The sequence below is a fragment of the Trichomycterus rosablanca genome, chromosome 1, assembly GCF_030014385.1.
Source record: "Trichomycterus rosablanca isolate fTriRos1 chromosome 1, fTriRos1.hap1, whole genome shotgun sequence".
NCBI lineage: Eukaryota > Metazoa > Chordata > Actinopteri > Siluriformes > Trichomycteridae > Trichomycterus > Trichomycterus rosablanca.
Genome location: NC_085988.1, coordinates 51,926,950 through 51,945,633, shown reverse-complemented (window position 1 = coordinate 51,945,633; position 18,684 = coordinate 51,926,950). Strand labels below are relative to the sequence as shown.

The 18,684-nt window shown below is 38.7% G+C and overlaps 1 protein-coding gene and 1 long non-coding RNA gene across 3 annotated transcripts in view; both read left to right on the top strand.

The window, feature by feature from the left end:
- Positions 1-18,110, top strand: part of ptpn12 (protein tyrosine phosphatase non-receptor type 12) — a 56,650-nt gene extending 38,540 nt beyond the window's left edge. For both annotated transcript variants that reach the window (XM_062994309.1, XM_062994318.1), the window contains 5 exons: positions 4,789-5,549; positions 14,071-14,135; positions 14,237-14,270; positions 15,938-16,042; positions 16,964-18,110. In XM_062994309.1, coding sequence (XP_062850379.1) covers positions 4,789-5,549; positions 14,071-14,135; positions 14,237-14,270; positions 15,938-16,042; positions 16,964-17,025 — 1,027 coding nt within the window. In that variant the 3' untranslated portion in view covers positions 17,026-18,110. The remainder of the gene's footprint in view (positions 1-4,788; positions 5,550-14,070; positions 14,136-14,236; positions 14,271-15,937; positions 16,043-16,963) is intronic.
- Positions 103-3,588, top strand: LOC134322468 (uncharacterized). The gene is made up of 3 exons (XR_010013966.1): positions 103-217; positions 3,182-3,282; positions 3,396-3,588. It is a non-coding gene; the product is annotated as an uncharacterized LOC134322468 (long non-coding RNA).
- Positions 18,111-18,684: the final 574 nt, after the last annotated feature.

Below are 18,684 nucleotides of genomic sequence, written 5' to 3'. Positions count from 1 at the left end.
TTGTAAATTCAACCAGCACAAAGCTATATTGTGAGGGCGAGAATATGACTATATGAATATGATTTTTTTTTTTTTTTCATTATCCTGATCAGGGGTCCAGGTGTTACGGAGAATTCAGTTCCCCCTGTTTCCCCTTTAACGCGCATGTGCAAAAATCATGACTTTTTTTCAGTCGCTTCGTTGAGCGTCGGTTTATTTGGAATATGTGTTTATAGCGGTATGTTCTTTTCACATTTCATGTTGTATGTTAGGTAGTTTGTGATTAAATACATACTTTAAAGTACTGAGTGAACTACTGTCAGAGGTTTTATTGCTCCACCGCAAGTCAGAGGTTTTCACACTGCTGTCTTCAGCCTTGCTGTCAAACAACTAGAATTAACGTGTCAGATTTATTTGTAAATAAATCCTAATACAGGACATGCTCTTATTCACACACTAGTTTGTTTCTTCTCGTTTTGTGGCACAAGATAAAGTTTTGGTGCAGATACAAATAAACTATATCGTACAGGACAATAAGCAGTCTGTGTTATTATTTAAGGTTACTCATCTCAGCTGCACTACCATTTACTTTCAAAAATAGTTTAATTCATGGTGATCTCTCTTGTTCATTTAAACTTCACAAACTGCATCCATGTGATTTTAAAATTAACAAACAGTATGTAGAACAAGTTTAACCTATAGATCAGTCCATTACACTAACAACACAGTGGGGGAACAGATTTACCTGAAGGCCTGGGGAATATGGTTCCCCACATATATATCACTGTGTGTGATTATAAAACACTACAGTGATGCTGGTGATGTATTTACCTGTTGCTATTATGTAGAACAAGTTTAACCTATAGATCAGTCCATTACACTAACAACACAGGGGGGAACAGATTTACCTGGAGACCTGGGGAATATGGTTCCCCACATGTATATTACCGTGTGATGATTCTTTTTTTTTTTTATTGCAAACTACAGGCACACACACATTTTAAGAACAAAATATCTGTATTAGAAATTAGTGTTAAACTAAATTATGCATATATTACAATTATGCAAATATATAATAAAGAAATCCACCTCAATGCAAAGTAAAACTTAAATACTTGAAAAACGAACATATTTATAGCTTAATAAAATTTTTTTTTAAAAACTAAATAAAATAAAATCTGACGTGCAAATTTATTAGGGGATGGTGCCCTGAGATTGACTAGCATCACATCCATAGTGCACTCCTGCCATACGTCCAGTTTCCCCAGGAACAGTTCTGGATTCTCCACGGCCATGACCAGGATAAAGCAGTTACTAAACAGAAATGAATGATTAATTTACTATCTACTTTTTAAATAAAATAAAAGAGCAACATAAAATAAAATACAGCAACAAGCAAACTTTTTAGAAATAACGTCCCAGTTAACCTTGGTCTAATCTTCAGTACATAATGAAGATCTTCCTCTACTGGTGGGTTGCCAACACATGACTGGTGGTACCAAAGAAATAGTAATAATGCCTTAATTTTATTGGCTTTTTCATTGCACCATGCTATTATATACAGTGTATCACAAAAGTGAGTACACCCCTCACATTTCTGCAAATATTTCATTATATCTTTTCATGGGACAACACTATAGACATGAAACTTGGATATAACTTATAGTAGTCAGTGTACAACTTGTATAGCAGTGTAGATTTACTGTCTTCTGAAAATAACTCAACACACAGCCATTAATGTCTAAATGGCTGGCAACATAAGTGAGTACACCCCACAGTGAACATGTCCAAATTGTGCCCAAAGTGTCAATATTTTGTGTGACCACCATTATTATCCAGCACTGCCTTAACCCTCCTGGGCATGGAATTCACCAGAGCTGCACAGGTTGCTACTGGAATCCTCTTCCACTCCTCCATGATGACATCACGAAGCTGGTGGATGTTAGACACCTTGAACTCCTCCACCTTCCACTTGAGGATGCGCCACAGGTGCTCAATTGGGTTTAGTCCATCACCTTTACCTTCAGCTTCCTCAGCAAGGCAGTTGTCATCTTGGAGGTTGTGTTTGGGGTCGTTATCGTGTTGGAAAACTGCTATGAGGCCCAGTTTTCGAAGGGAGGGGATCATGCTCTGTTTCAGAATGTCACAGTACATGTTGGAATTCATGTTTCCCTCAATGAACTGCAGCTCCCCAGTGCCAGCAACACTCATGCAGCCCAAGACCATGATGCTACCACCACCATGCTTGACTGTAGGCAAGATACAGTTGTCTTGGTACTTCTCACCAGGGCGCCGCCACACATGCTGGACACCATCTGAGCCAAACAAGTTTATCTTGGTCTCGTCAGACCACAGGGCATTCCAGTAATCCATGTTCTTGGACTGCTTGTCTTCAGCAAACTGTTTGCTGGCTTTCTTGTGCGTCAGCTTCCTTCTGGGATGACGACCATTCAGACCGAGTTGATGCAGTGTGCGGCGTATGGTCTGAGCACTGACAGGCTGACCGCCCACGTCTTCAACCTCTGCAGCAATGCTGGCAGCACTCGTGTCTATTTTTTAAAGCCAACCTCTGGATATGACGCCGAACACATGGACTCAACTTCTTTGGTCGACCCTGGCGAAGCCTGTTCCGAGTGGAACCTGTCCTGGAAAACCGCTGTATGACCTTGGCCACCATGCTGTAGCTCAGTTTCAGGGTGTTAGCAATCTTCTTATAGCCCAGGCCATCTTTGTGGAGAGCAACAATTCTATTTCTCACATCCTCAGAGAGTTCTTTGCCATGAGGTGCCATGTTGAATATCCAGTGGCCAGTATGAGAGAATTGTACCCAAAACACCAAATTTAACAGCCCTGCTCCCCATTTACACCTGGGACCTTGACACTTGACACCAGGGAGGGACAACGACACATTTGGGCACAATTTGGACATGTTCACTGTGGGGTGTACTCACTTATGTTGCCAGCTATTTAGACATTAATGGCTGTGTGTTGAGTTATCTTCAGAAGACAGTAAATCTACACTTCTATACAAGCTGTACACTGACTACTCTAAGTTATATCCAAGTTTCATGTCTATAGTGTTGTCCCATGAAAAGATATAATGAAATATTTGCAGAAATGTGAGGGGTGTACTCACTTTTGTGATACACTGTATGTCCTTGACTTTCCCTCTGGGATTAATAAAGTGATCTATCTATTATAGCCTGTGATGGATGTGACAGATGGTACCACCAGTCATGTGTTGGCAACCCACCAGTAGAGGAAGACCTTCATTGTCCGGCATGTACTGAAGATTAGACCAAGGTTAACTGGGACGTTATTTCAAAAAAGTTTGCTTGTTGCTGTATTTTATTTTATGTTGCTCTTTTAGTTTATTTAAAAAGTAGATAGTAAATTAATCATTCATTTCTGTTTAGTAACTGCTTTATCCTGGTCATGGCCGTGGAGGATCCAGAACTGTTCCTGGGGAAACTGGACGTACGGCAGAAGTGCACTATGGATGTGATGCTAGTCAATCCCAGGGCACCATCCCAGATTTTATTTTATTTCGTTTAAAAATATATATATTTCTATTAAGCTATAAAAATGTATTTAAGTTTTAATTTGCATTGAGGTGGATTTCTTTATTATATATTTGCATAATTGTAATATATGCATAATTTAGTTTAACACTAATTTCTAATACAGATATTTTGTTCTTAAAATGTGTGTGCCTGTAGTTTGCATAAAAAAAAAAAAAAAAAAAAAAAAAAAAAAAAGAATCATCACACAGTAATTTACATGTGGGGAACCATATTCCCCAGGTCTCCAGGTAAATGTGTTCCCCCACTGTGTTTTTAGTATAATGGACTGGTCTATAGGTTAAACTTGTTCTACATAATAGCAACAGTTAAATACATCACCAGCATCACTGTAGTGTTTTATAATTACACACACAGTAATATACATGTGGGGAACCATATTCCCCAGGTCTCCAGGTAAATGTGTTCCCCCCTGTGTTGTTAGTATAATGGACTGGTCTATAGGTTAAACTTGTTCTACATAATAACAACAGGTAAATACATCACCAGCATCACTGTAGTGTTTTATAATTACACACACAGTGATATACATGTTGGGAACCATTTTTTCCAGGTCTCCAGGTAAATGTGTTCCCCCCTGTGTTTTAGTGTAATGGACTGATCTATAGGTTAAACTTGTTCTACATAATAACAACAGATAAATACATCACCAGCATCACTGTAGTGTTTTATAATTACACACACAGTGATATACATGTGGGGAACCATATTCCCCAGGTCTCCAGGTAAATGTGTTCCCCCCTGTGTTGTTAGTGTAATGGACTGGTCTATAGGTTAAACTTGTTCTACATACTGTTTGTTAATTTTAAAATCACATGGATGCAGTTTGTGAAGTTTAAATGAACAAGAGATCACCATGAATGAAAATATTCTTGAAAGTAAATGGTAGTGCAGCTGAGATGAATAACCTTAAACTAGTGTGTGAATAAGAGCATGTCCTGTATTAGGATTTATTTACAAAAAAATCTGACACGTTAATTCTAGTTGATTGACAGCAAGGCTGAAGACAGCAGTGTGAAAACCTCTGACTTGCGGTGGAGCAATAAAACCTCTGACAGTAGTTCATTCAATACTTTAAAGTATGTATTTAATCACAAACTACCTAAAATACAACATGAAATGTGAAAAGAACATATCGCTATAAACACATATTCCAAATAAACCGACGCTCAACGAAGCGACTGAAAAAAAGTCATGATTTTTGCCCTTGTTTTCCTTTATCATTTAGTTCTCAGCTTGAGGGTGACGTCCGAGAAGAGATCTTGCAAGCACCTGAGCCTCGACCTGTGCCACCCATCCTCACGCCATCTCCTCCCTCGGCTTTCCCCACAGTGAGCGATGTGCGCCAGGAGAACGATCGCTACCACCCCAAACCCGTACTACATATGCTGGCCTCTGAGCAAGTACCTGACCTCAATGAGAACTACAGTGAGAGTGCCCAGGAGGCTCCCTCCATGCCTGTCTCTGTGCCTGCCACCTCCCCTCCAGAGACCAACAAACACACCCCTCTGAATGTCGAGATCAAGAAAGTGCCATTGCAAGAGGGCTTGCGTAGTTTCGAGACCAATAGCGCTCTACATCGAACACACGCTTTCAAAGTGCGATCCAACAACAGCATGCAGTCACAGGATTCTGAAAACCCTTCCCGTCCTGACAACCTGCCTTTGCGCGTGAACAAAAGTCAGGGGTCCTGGACACGGTCCACAAAACCATCGTCTGGCTCTAGCCCTCCCTCTGGCCCAGCATCTGAAGAGACTGGCACTTCCTTTAGGACCCCCCTGTGTTTTACCAATCCACTGCACTCTGACCATTCAGACCCAGAGCCTGAGGAAGGTGAAGACTCCCAGCCTGTTCCATGTCACACCGAATGTCAGTCAAATGTGTCCACGGCCACCGGGACGGTTTCTGTGCCTCATGATGACCACATTTCCAGAAAGATTACCTCAGTGTCCATAGCTGGTCTTGGCTCAAATGCAGATGCAGAGACAGGTATGTTTGACCGCCGGTAATTATTCCAAACAAAACCCTGCAGCAGACATTAGTGCTCCACTCCAGAAGAAAAACCAAACATGAATTTAGCGTTGAGATTTGAACTGAGTATTGAAATGGAACTTATTTTTAAAAGAAATGAACAGAATATAGGAACCCACTTTGTATGCACATGTACAGTCACTAAGTACTTTGTTTAGTCTGTACATTTATTTATTATTTTATAAGCTATATCCACCATACAGATTAACTTTGTGGGTATGTAATTACTGACTGTTGCTCTGTACACTTAGTCACCCTTCTGTACCCCATTTATTAATCAAAAGAGACCCAAAAGCTTCCCTCAATGAGCAGCTAATGTTTGAGTGGTGGTTCATTCTCAGCACTACAATGACACTTACATGACATAGTAGTGTGTGGTGTTCTAAATGTACCAGGTGCTGTGTTGTTGGGATTTTCAAATTTAAACATACTGGCCTGTTTTAGGAACACATACACTGTTAGTACCAATTTTAGGTGTTTAGTTAAAGAACAATTTTCTTTTTTATGCTGTTTTAATCTTCCTCTAGTCCTATAAAACCAAAAGCCTTTTGTGATCAGAAAGTGCTGACTGATAAAATTTTTGTTGAACTATTTAATTTTTTTCTTCCCAACACTGACATTGAGGTGTTATAACATCCCAATACCACTGCTGCACCTGATACACTCATCATAGTCTAACATATTTACCATTACCATTATTACCACCACCTACATTTTTTAAAATATCATGGCAAATCTGGTCGGTAGGGTTCCCTTTTGATTGAAAATTGGAGTCCAAATAGGTGGTGAAGTGTTCAGTGCAACCGATGTGCTTCTTTATTGTATACCCACAAAGTTCATCTGTATGGTAGGTGTGATCTATAATTAATGAATGTACATATTAGATAGGTGTACCTAATAAAGTGCTCGGTGACTACAGCTATAGCTATTTATTTTTGTATATACACAATATGGCAAAATGAATATGGATGAATATTATCTGACCATAAGTTTGTTGGAAATCCTGTTCCAAAATCATGACTTGATATGAAGTGGCTATAACAGCCTCTACTCTTCTGTGAAAATTTACACACACAATGTCCTCTGACTTTTGTTGTGTTTTTTTTTTTCATTTGCATTTTCAAAAAAACAAACCATATTCATGTAACAAATCTGCATTTATTTAATACCAAAAATAACAAACTCAGATTACAATGATAATAGAATAAATTTAATTTTCTTCATGTTCTCTTGTAGTGCTGTTGCAGAATGTACGTAGATATGATTACTGTACCAAATATTACGTATGGCCAAGTGACAATGTCGACAATGTTAAATTGCATTAATTCTACCTTTTTGTGTACATCTTATAAATCCAAGGAGGTGGTAGCCAGTCGTTAGCATCTATTAAATCTGCATAACTGGCCAAAACATAAACATTAGTTGCAGTTTAGCACTTTCATTTATACCATTTTGTTTTAGCTATGTAATCGGGTGGCACACTGTCCAGGGTTTATTTTTGTCTTGCTCTCAGTGTGTAGTGAAAATAATAAATAAAAACACATTGGCATGTTTCTCACATTCAGCAGAGCTTGCTTTTAATCATTTTTTAAAGTAGCATGTTACAAACCCCATGTTTCAAAAAGGCTGGGACATTTTGTAAACATACAAAAGTACAGAAGTTTCCACTTGATTGTAGTTTGTTAATATAAACTTATTTTGAATTGTTCTGCAAGGGGTAAGATAACCATAGACTATTAAGCAGCTAAAGTCTTGTTTTAAGCAAGAATAGGTAAAAATTCCACTTGCTAAACTGCAACAATCAGTGTCCTCAGTTCCCAAACAATTAAAAAAAAATTAATAGGAAAGGTGATGGAACACAGTGCTAAACATGTCTCTGTCCCAACATTTTTGAGTGTGTTACAACCATGAAATTCTAAATATGATTATATTTACAAATTACAATAAAGTGAAAACATTGGAAATCTTTGCATTTTACTTGTATCAGTTAAATAAAGATTAAAAAGAATTAACATCACATGTTTTTCTTTTAATTGTGTCGTACAAGATGTCCCAACATTTCTGGAAATGGAGTTTGACAGTCTAATGCCCATAATAAACATATTCAAAATTTTAGCTTTATTGCAGCAGTTGTAGCTCATAGTAGTCCATGACTAAAATAGCAGCCATAAAAATATCAGTCAGTGCACCCTTATTGGATACTTTATGCTGTAATTAAAATAAAACATATTCTTAATTATTAGATTTTATTTTGATGGAATATTCAAAAATATTCACTCAACCATACAAGCTGTGGTCATTGGTGTCATTGTAGCATTAAATGGCTCACAGATGAGTTTGAACAGGCAGCAAGGAGATCACAGAGTCCATGGTGAGTAGGCCTTTTTATCTGTGCAGGTTTATTAAATGTGTACAAACACAACTGGCCATGTCTAAAGGCGGGAAGGATGCCTTATAGTGCTGGAACGGTGTCTCTTGCTGTCTGGTCAAGGATATTCCTTTGTGTTACTGCTCTATGTATGAGTGCTAATTAACCCTCTTATATGTCTACCAATCATGTCCTGCTGCTACACCCTATCTGCTACAGAAATTAAGTAAATCATTTGTTAATATTCATTTTTATTACATTACTTTACAATACTTTAATTTTGTAATTAACAACAATAATTAAACCAAAAGAGCCCAAAGACTAATTAATTATTTTACTACTAAATAGTATTTATTGAACTTGCTGCTAAACGTTCTGGTCTGATAATAGCAGCTGCATTGTCGACTGATTATCATAGCATTGAGACTTTGTCATCAGTCTATTTCAGACAGCCATCTGTTCAAGCGTAGAGAGCAATGAAAAGAGTAGCAGATTACTTATATACATAAGTGTTCAACATGCCTGAAATCTCCTCAGACTGGCAGCTTTTAATAGACAAAAAAGTGTTGATGAAATGAAATGCTGTGAATGTGATCAGCGTAAAGAAAGCTTTTTTTTTACTTTTGGATGCTGGTGCTTTGTCTAATGCCTCCTAGATCTGATGATTATTTTCTTATTTATTTTTTTATTGTTTGAAGAACTGGTTATGAGTTATGTTTGGTTCTGTGTTTATGATTTTATTTTTTATAATTAACTGCTCTGAGAGATTCAGTCGCCACACCTGAATGTTACCTTTATCAACCTCTAAGAACCTTGCTTCACTTTTTAACCACTTGCTTTTCACTCTCTGGTTGTATGCTTAACCCTCTGTTACTCTTTTATCTTTACAGACAAACACTTGGTTGCAGTTTGCTTTCAAAATATTAAAATGTGTAAAATGTTTTATATTAAAAAAGCAAAGTGAAGTGAAATTAATTCACTTCACATTCATTGCTGATTTAGCGTAATAAAGCTTTATTAGAGCGTTTGGACAAAGGAGTTGCTCTGTACACTTTTTTTATACAAACGGGCAGGACGTTTGACGTATGTGTTCTAACGAGTTCACTGAATTTGAGCATGGTACTGAAATAGGAAATCACGATTGTAACCAGTCAGTTCGTGAAATTTTTTTCTTTCCTAGATATTCCATGATCAACTGTGAGTGGTATTATTGAAAGGTAAAAACGCTTAGGAACCTTAGCAACTAGCCACAAAGTGGCAGGCCAAGTAATGTTACAGAGTGGGGTCACCCAATTGCTAAGTTGCGTAGTGCATAAAAGCCAACGCTCTGCTGACCTCGTTTGGCATTAATATCAGCACACAAACTGTGTGCTGGGAGCTTCATGGCATGGGTCTCCATGGCCGAGCAGCTGCATGCAAGCCTTACATCATCTAGCACAATGTCATAGAGGGGTGTAAGACAACACCACTTGATTCGTTTTCTGTGGAGTGACGAATCACACTTCTCTGGCAGTCTAATGGATGAGTCTGGGTTTAAAAAATGCCAGAACATTACCTACCTGACTGCACTGTGCCAGCTGTTGAGTTTGGTGAAGGAGGGATATTGTTATGGTTTTTAAATGTCAGATGTTGGCCTAGGTTCCTTAGTTCCAGTGAAGGGAAATGTGTCAGCATCCAGGACACTTTGGCAAAGTGGGCCATTTTCTGTTTCAGCAAGACTGGACAAAGCATGGTCCATTAGGGCATGGTTGACTGGCCTGCACAGAGCCGTGACCTCATCCCCATCAAACACCTTTGAGATGAACTAGAATGAAGATGGTCACTGTCTGACCACATATGCGCACACACAGATATATAAATATATATTTAAAACCTATGGGGTTTACTGTCTATCTGTCTAACTGTCCACTTTTAATCTGAGGCTGTGGAGATGGCTCTTTCTGTCCTGTACAACTGCAAAATCAGAACTCATCTCGGTGCAGATGAAGAGATGTGTGATTTGGAGTTGATTCTGAGCTGCTGAAGGATCTAACTGATTGCATGTGCTGCTTAGTGCAGTGAGCTGTGGCTGTGTACTCTCAGGCTGATGATTAGCAGGTCTGTTAATCAGACAAGCTTCTCATGTCTCAAATAGCAAACCTATTTCTTCAGAAGAGCACTAAAACCTGTGCTTTTTGAAATAGGGGTAATGAATGGGAAAGGGGTATTTGAGACATTGCAGGGCTTGGCTTGTTTTGGGCTTGATTTTGGCCTTGGTGATTTTGTGAGTTCCCCTAAACTTTGTGAGCCGGATTTTTGTGGGTTTGTGTGAGGTTTTGTAAACTAGGGGTAACCGTGCTCTTGTCTGCTTCAGACAGTGACGAAAGTGAAGACTTGCCTCCCCCTCTTCCCGAAAGAACTCCTGAGTCCTTCTTTTTGGCCACAGGTGCGTCTCAGCCGTTTTTTTCACCCTCTATGTCCACAAGAGGGCATCAGCAGCAGTCATGGACCCGTGTTCTACTCATGGATAAATGATTAGCGGGCAGGAGGTTTGGTAAAAGTGACTTTAACTTGATGTGAAATTTTTCTGTTTCTGTTGTATGAAATGATCTTTCCCAATTTTTTTGTTTTTACAATAAAATAACAGCAGTTCGTAGCATCAAAATCGTTCATTCTTAGGTGTTGTAACATTTAAATAACCATTGGAAAAAATATTCATCTTCAGTGGTTCCGTCTACAGTTGCGGTTAAAGTTAAAAATACACTTGCAAGCACGTAATATTTATTTAAAAGATTTTATTTAATTAAAATTAAATAAACCTTTAAACCTTCTTTATTAGTAACTTAAATATTAAAACTACTTTGTTTAAGAAAAAAAACATTGGATCATTTATTAATTTGCTGTGTCATTCTATAATGTTGTTTAACGTTGTGGCATTGCCTCCTAATTCTTCCTTAGTGATTGACTACACCTGGTGGCTTCTCTGTGCTCATATAACTCATATTTGAGCACCCATTACTCTAAACCACAAGCATTACAATGGAAAGTCTAAAGCTTTGACAAGACAGCCATTTCTAAACACCTTAAGGTTTTAAGATGATTTTTGTAAAAATTCATGGAAAGGGCATGGAACAATAAGCCTTTTGCCAACTTTAGACAGAAAACTCAAACTATTACTGTAAACTATGTGGACATTTGCCTGGATGAACAGATATCTTCCAAAAGAAAAATATTTGACCAACCTTTGGGCTTTTTTAAGTGTAAATGCCCTTAATTGGCCAATCCACTGTTTTAAATAATACACTTACATTGAATACAACATACATTTAAATAATAATAAAAATAATAATAATCGCCAATGATAAAAAAATTAAAAAGTATTCATTCAAAGTAAATAAATAAGAGATGTTTATGAGATGTAGAGAGTAGAATATACAGGCGGTTTATTACTAATGTTTTTCAATCTGCCCACAAAATTCTCTACAGTGTGCTCAGAATAGTAGCCTTGCCATTGGGCAAAATGATTCAATTTAGCACACTATTTAGTATATACTGTAGAATAGTATTTGGAATACAACATCTCTCCTGTGCTCTGTGTGCACCCTAATACAGAGTTTCATGCGTGCATAGTATTCCATTTCATTAGTTTTATGTTTCCATTCATAATTGTTTTCACTCTTAACTCACTAAAGCTTTGCCAGTGCTTTGGGAAATTAATGGGCAAAATTAAACTTTTAAAAATGGCTATCCCAAAGGACTATGTGGTTGAGCTACACTAATTTTGTCAAGTAGGGTGGTCAAAGGTTTAAAGAGTGAAGATAACCAATTTTTAGTATTTGTGTCCAGTTTTGACACAGCATATTTGATCATATTTTTAGAAAACAGACTTTTAAAATGATGAAACTAATGGACCTTTGCTTTTGGACTACTGAGTGGCTCCCTCTGTTTAGTTAAGAGTAGTGTGTACCTCCGTACGTAATGAGGCACTGTGTAAGAAGCCGCTGTTGGATGGTGTAAAGATTAAGCCAGTGGGTTCGGTTCACACATGTCAGATATCTTGTGTGCTAGCAGGTGGCCTTTTTTGGCTGGTGCAACTTGGGGGAAAATATTCAAACTGGTGTATGACCTCTCAACATCTTTATCCTCATTCAAGACACTAGAATATATTGTGTGTTTGTGTCCTTCTGAGTGCTTCAAATGAGTTTTAAAAAATTAGCTTAACAATGGCATATCAGCTAGGTAAAATTGGCCAGCACACCTCTCAGATGTAAATGCATTTAATTTGTTTGTCAAATATTTTGCTTAATATTTATATTCACTGTGTGGCAAAAAATATGTGGACACCTGACTATGACCAGACACCAGAGAAGTCAAAATGTTTGTAAAATTGGTAAATAAGACAATTACAGTGTATCACAAAAGTGAGTACACCCCTCACATTTCTGCAGATATTTAAGTATATATTTTCATGGGACAACACTGACAAAATGACACTGACACAATGAAAAGTAGTCTGTGTGCAGCTTATATAACAGTGTAAATTTATTCTTCCCTCAAAATAACTCAATATACAGCCATTAATGTCTAAACCACCGGCAACAAAAGTGAGTACACCCCTAAGAGACTACACCCCTAAATGTCCAAATTGAGCACTGCTTGTCATTTTCCCTCCAAAATATCATGTGACTCGTTAGTGTTACTAGGTCTCAGGTGTGCATAGGGAGCAGGTGTGTTCAATTTAGTAGTACAGCTCTCACACTCTCTCATACTGGTCACTGAAAGTTCCAACATGGCACCTCATGGCAAAGAACTCTCTGAGGATCTTAAAAGACGAATTGTTGCGCTACATGAAGATGGCCAAGGCTACAAGAAGATTGCCAGGCTACAAGGCTACAAGAAGATTGCCAACATTCTGAAACTGAGCTGCAGTGGCCAAGATCTTCCAGCGTTTTAAAAGAGCAGGGTCCACTCAGAACAGACCTCGCGTTGGTCGTCCAAAGAAGCTGAGTGCACGTGCTCAGCGTCACATCCAACTGCTGTCTTTGAAAGATAGGCGCAGGAGTGCTGTCAGCATTGCTGCAGAGATTGAAAAGGTGGGGGGTCAGCCTGTCAGTGCTCAGACCATATGCCGCACACTACATCAAATTGGTCTGCATGGCTGTCACCCCAGAAGGAAGCCTCTTCTGAAGTCTCTACACAAGAAAGCCCGCAAACAGTTTGCTGAAGACATGCCAACAAAGGACATGGATTACTGGAACCATGTCCTATGGTCTGATGAGACCAAGATTAATTTGTTTGGTTCAGATGGTCTCAAGCATGTGTGGCGGCAATCAGGTGAGGAGTACAAAGATAAGTGTGTCATGCCTACAGTCAAGCATGGTGGTGGGAATGCCATGGTCTGGGGCTGCATGAGTGCAGCAGGTGTTGGGGAGTTACATTTCATTGAGGGACACATGAACTCCAATATGTACTGTGAAATACCGAAGCAGAGCATGATCCCCTCCCTCCGGAAACTGGGTCGCAGGGCAGTGTTCCAGCATGATAATGACCCCAAACACACCTCTAAGACGACCACTGCTTTATTGAAGAGGCTGAGGGTAAAGGTGATGGACTGGCCAAGCATGTCTCCAGACCTAAACCCAATAGAACATCTTTGGGGCATCCTCAAGCGGAAGGTGGAGGAGCGCAAAGTCTCGAATATCCGCCAGCTCCGTGATGTCGTCATGGAGGAGTGGAAAAGCATTCCAGTGGCAACCTGTGAAGCTCTGGTAAACTCCATGCCCAGGAGAGTTAAGGCAGTTCTGGGAAATAATGGTGGCCACACAAAATATTGACACTTCAGGAACTTTCACTAAGGGGTGTACTCACTTTTGTTGCTGGTGGTTTAGACATTAATGGCTGTATATTAAGTTATTTTGAGGGAAGAATAAATTTACACTGTTATATAAGCTGCACACAGACTACTTTTCATTGTGTCAAAGTGTCATTTTGTCAGTGTTGTCCCATGAAAAGATATACTTAAATATCTGCAGAAATGTGAGGGGTGTACTCACTTTCGTGATACACTGTACATGGAGTCTGTGATGCCTTTTTCAGTTCTTTTTGTAAAACTATGTATTTGTTTTACTCCAGATCCTCTGGATGTAAAGGTGGAAGTAAATGATGGAACAGAAGTGTCAAAAAAAGCCTTATTCCAGGTAACCAGAAACATTATCCGACTGATCACTTTTACATTGACTTCTAAGATATTGAGTCTTAACAAATGGAAGATTGATTATTTCTGGTTTTAACTTTTCAGGAAATGATACACACACAGACGATAACTTCACCAGGTAGGTATAATATTATTATAGTGTACACACACAATATTTGGGTCTAACATCAAGATTTAACATAAATTAATATTTTTGAAAAACAACCAAAAAAGGAAAAAATTAAACTTGTTTTTACATGTACACATCTTATTTAGCAGAAGGAGCTGTTGATAATTAGCTCAAGAACTAAATCAAATTTATTGGGAGTATTTGCTGGGTAGCAGTAGTGATTTGCAGCATCTTTATTTTTAGATCATATTCGTTTAAATATTTTAGTGTAAAAATTAACAAAGCATGTGTCCTAAACTGGCAGTTTTATTTCCATTTGTCACTGATTAAAGTTTTTTTGTGTGAGGCTTAAGTTTTAGTATACTTACTGACCTGTAGTGTACAGTGCAACAAGAAAGAAACTATATTCCTGTCTTTAGTGACATGTCTTAAGAGTTTTTATAATACTAGGACAAAGTTTGAAGTTTTTAGTTATATTCCATCTTTCTGGTGCTCAGGTGGTGCAGCGGTAAAAAAAACAAAAAAAACACGATAGCACACCAGAGCTGACATCTCGAGCTCGTCAGTTCGAAATGCAGCTCTGCCATCCTGCAGTCTGGCCGCCTACATGAACAATGATTGGATGTTGTTTAAGGACAGGGTGCCGGAGGGACCTCATAACTGATACAATTACGACCTCTGCTAGCTGATTGATGGCACCTGCACACAGTCGAGGGATAATGTGGATCAGGATGTATCTCTCCGTACACAAAGCTGATCTGCATATAGTGCAGGTGAAAAGATGCATTCGGCTACTGCACATGTGTCGGAGGGGGCATGTCATAGTCACGGCTCTCCTCAATCAGGGTGGAGATCAACATCAGTAGAGAGAAAGTGTAATGCAATAGGGTGATTGGATAGGACTAGATTGGAAAAAATTCCAATCTGTAATGTAACCTTAAGTTTAATCCATATTACTTTACGGAACTGTAAATTCTTACTTATTACTCCATATTACTTTACGGGACGCTGTAGCCTAGTGGTTAAGGTACTGGACTAGTAACCAGAAGGTCGCTGGTTCAAGCCCCACCACTGCCAGGTTGCTGCTGTTGGGCCCTTGAGCAAGGCCCTTAACCCTCAATTGCTCAGACTGTATACTGTAACTGTAAGTCGCTTTGGATGTAAAAGTACTTAATACAAAAATTCATGATGGCCACGTAGAAGATTATGGACTGTATTACACTAAATTTTATTAGTGTAATAAAATTATTATTACACTATTTTTAGTGTAATAATACACTAAACATTTTTATTAACCAGTTTATCCTAGTCAGGGTAATGGTTTCACAATGGAAACACGCCAATCCATTGCAGGGCTTCGGGCCATCTTACATCCCAGACATAGCCAAACATGGGTTAGAATCTGGGTTAGAATCTCAGCAGTTATGCTGAGCGGAATAGACCGCTGCAGCACCCGAACACTGCTGAAAGTCATAATACCTAAGATCTATTAATAGGCTGACTGAAACATAACATGCAAACAGGGGCTGTAACTGCATTCATTCACTCAGCACTGTTCCACTGCAGAAAAGGTCAAATAAAAGAGCACACCAATCCCAAAAGAAACCAAGGCAACCATTGTCATATAGTGCATGTTTTTAAAAACGAGTTATTTTATCAATCTTATTTTTATTTAGAAGGAGGGCAGGAAAATGGAAGGAGTTCCAACAACCAGGCAAAAAACACAGCGAGCATTATTAAAGCAGATGTGAAGACTGAGCAGGAGCCAGTTTCACAGCTGGGTGAGTAATGAACCTGCTGCATTCACATGCTCATTTAAACACCTTTTCAATAAAACAGAACCTGAAAGCTCGGCCTCTGCCAGCACATAGTAGCTCACTGCACACACACACACGCCTTTATATAAGTTTTTTCAATGAACTTTTGGAACTTAATGAAAATTATTTCTTATTTTGTTAACTTTAATGTAAACTTTAATGATTTTAGCTTTTGAATATAGTCCATGTGTACAAGTCTTGTATACTGGTAATTTGTACATAATTTACCCTGCATGCCTACCTGCCAGAGTCAGTGTTATGGAAGCACTCTAAAATTATTCATTCATTCATTCTCAGTGACTGCTTCATTCTGATCAGACTTGCAGTGGGTCTAGAGCCTACCCAGAGTCCCTAGGTGCAGAGTCAAGTCTGTTACAGACCATTATTCATTCACTTTCACAGCTAGGGTAAATTTTAAATAGTCAATCTTTCTGTGTGGAAAGGTGGAAAGCAACCTAGTGTGGCATGGTGGTGCAGCTGGTAGTGTGGGTGCCACACAGTAATGTGGGTCCTGTGGTCTGGGGTTTATTCTTCTCCCTTGTCATTGTCTGTTAGTACTTTGGCTCGTTTTTCCAATATCTGCATGGGTTTTCTCCTACTGCTCTAAAACAAGCCGTTGAGTGGAATAGCTCACATTTCGTCCAGTGCTTCTGAGTGGTACCAAAACCACCATGACCCTTACCAGGATAAAAAAACAGTTATTAAAAATAATGAAGTAAATAAATAGGACAAAACCAGAGTACCTAGAGGAAACCCACACAAACACCTAGAGGTCAAAGTCAAACTCGGCCACATTTAGTACTCAGCATTAGCTTCTGTCACTTTGCTCTGCAAATACCTAATTAACTCTTTCTTTTTTTTGTCATGTTCTTTTTTTTATATCAGGATTTGGCAACCGCTGCACACAACCCAAAGGCCCAAGAAACCCTCCTTCTGAGTGGACATAATGATTAAGGAACTCCAAAAGTTGATCCAAAATGCACAAAGGCCAACACAGATTCTACTATCACGGCTACCGTCACACCCTATGTTGTCTACTCTAAGTGCCACTGGAGAGCGAGGATCAAAGCCTCCATCTCTCAGCGCCGTCCCAGTATAAAAACAATTAATCAGCTGTTCTTCAGATAATCTTCCATGTTGCAGTCACACTTCTGCTGCTGCTGTATGTGTGTTGACTGCCATGGGCTCACTGCACTGGTGCTATACTTTCTCTTGGCTGGGACCACCGACTGCTTTATTCCTCTCTAGCAAAAAAGTAACTGAGCGAACAGACCTAATGTAGTCTGTGCTGCTGTCCTAGCTAAAGTGTTTCTATACTTTGCAACTTCTACCATGACAATTCATGACTTCTATTATGACAAGATATGTATCCATAGGGACCGAGAACTACTGTTATTTTTGTTTGGTTGGCTTAGATTTTTTTCCCTGGTAATTCCTGGACTTCCATATATGCATTATATAGGTGTACAGGACAAGTAGGTGTATAATAACAAAATGTGCTATCGCTTAATATTCTTATTAACAGAAGATGTAAGAAGTCTGTGCATGTTGCCCTATTTACTATCACCTGTAAATTATTCACCCTCCTGTTATAACAAATACTTCAGGGTTGTTTTTGTTGCTCTCTCCCTTTCAGTGTTTATAGGTTGTTGTTTTTTTTTCAAAGGCTAGCTGTTTTATCCGCCATTTCTGGAGATGGAACAGGCTTGAAATTGTAATAATGTTTGTTTTTTCTATGTAAATTGTATTCTAAAGGTTATTTTTGTATACACTGCTTCCCCGTCCATGAACCATGCTCTGTACCACTGGCCTCTCAGAGCTTGACTGTGCCTTTTTGAGAGCATGCCCCTTCTGTCGGCTGTAAGGGCAACACCATGTGTGAGTGAATGAATGAGAGTGTGTGTGAGTAATAGAAAGGAATTTACAGCATTGCAATCAAGCCACTGGGTTCCTGCTCAACAACCCTTATACAGATCTGTTAGTATGTTGCAGAAATCAATCATCCTCTAAGTAAAGGAGACATCAAGAGGAACATGCTGCTTGGTTTTATTTGTTGCTAATTACTTTGCTTGGTTTGAACTTTAAGTGATATACTTGGTGTGGCTAGTGCTAAAGTTGTTTTTAGGGACAACAGATGAACTATCAGCACATTTACAGTAGTTACACAAGAAAAAGCTTATCACTGGCTCTACTGGGGTCTTTCCAACAAACACATCAAGTCCTTTTTTGCTACTGCATCTGCTGGGACAAAATACAGGTGTGGAAAAAGTCAGTGGCTCTTTTCAATCGCTTCTTATTGTATATTAATCAGATTTAATATTTCACATCATTAAAAACATGATTTTCACGCAGAGGAAACATGAGTAAAGCCTGTTAAACCTGAGTAAAGAATGTTTTCAAGACATTTTGAAAGCCAGAATTTAAATAATTTAAAGAAGTAAGTTATGCAGCAGGCATTAATGTAATCTTGGTTACTGATTTTAGCCAGCCCTGTAGACATTTTTTGTAAAACATCATGTTACGATGAAATGTAAGAATTTTAAATTTTTAGTTACTAATCTGTTTGTAAGGCCTTAGGACTACATCAGATGAGAGTGATTTATTTC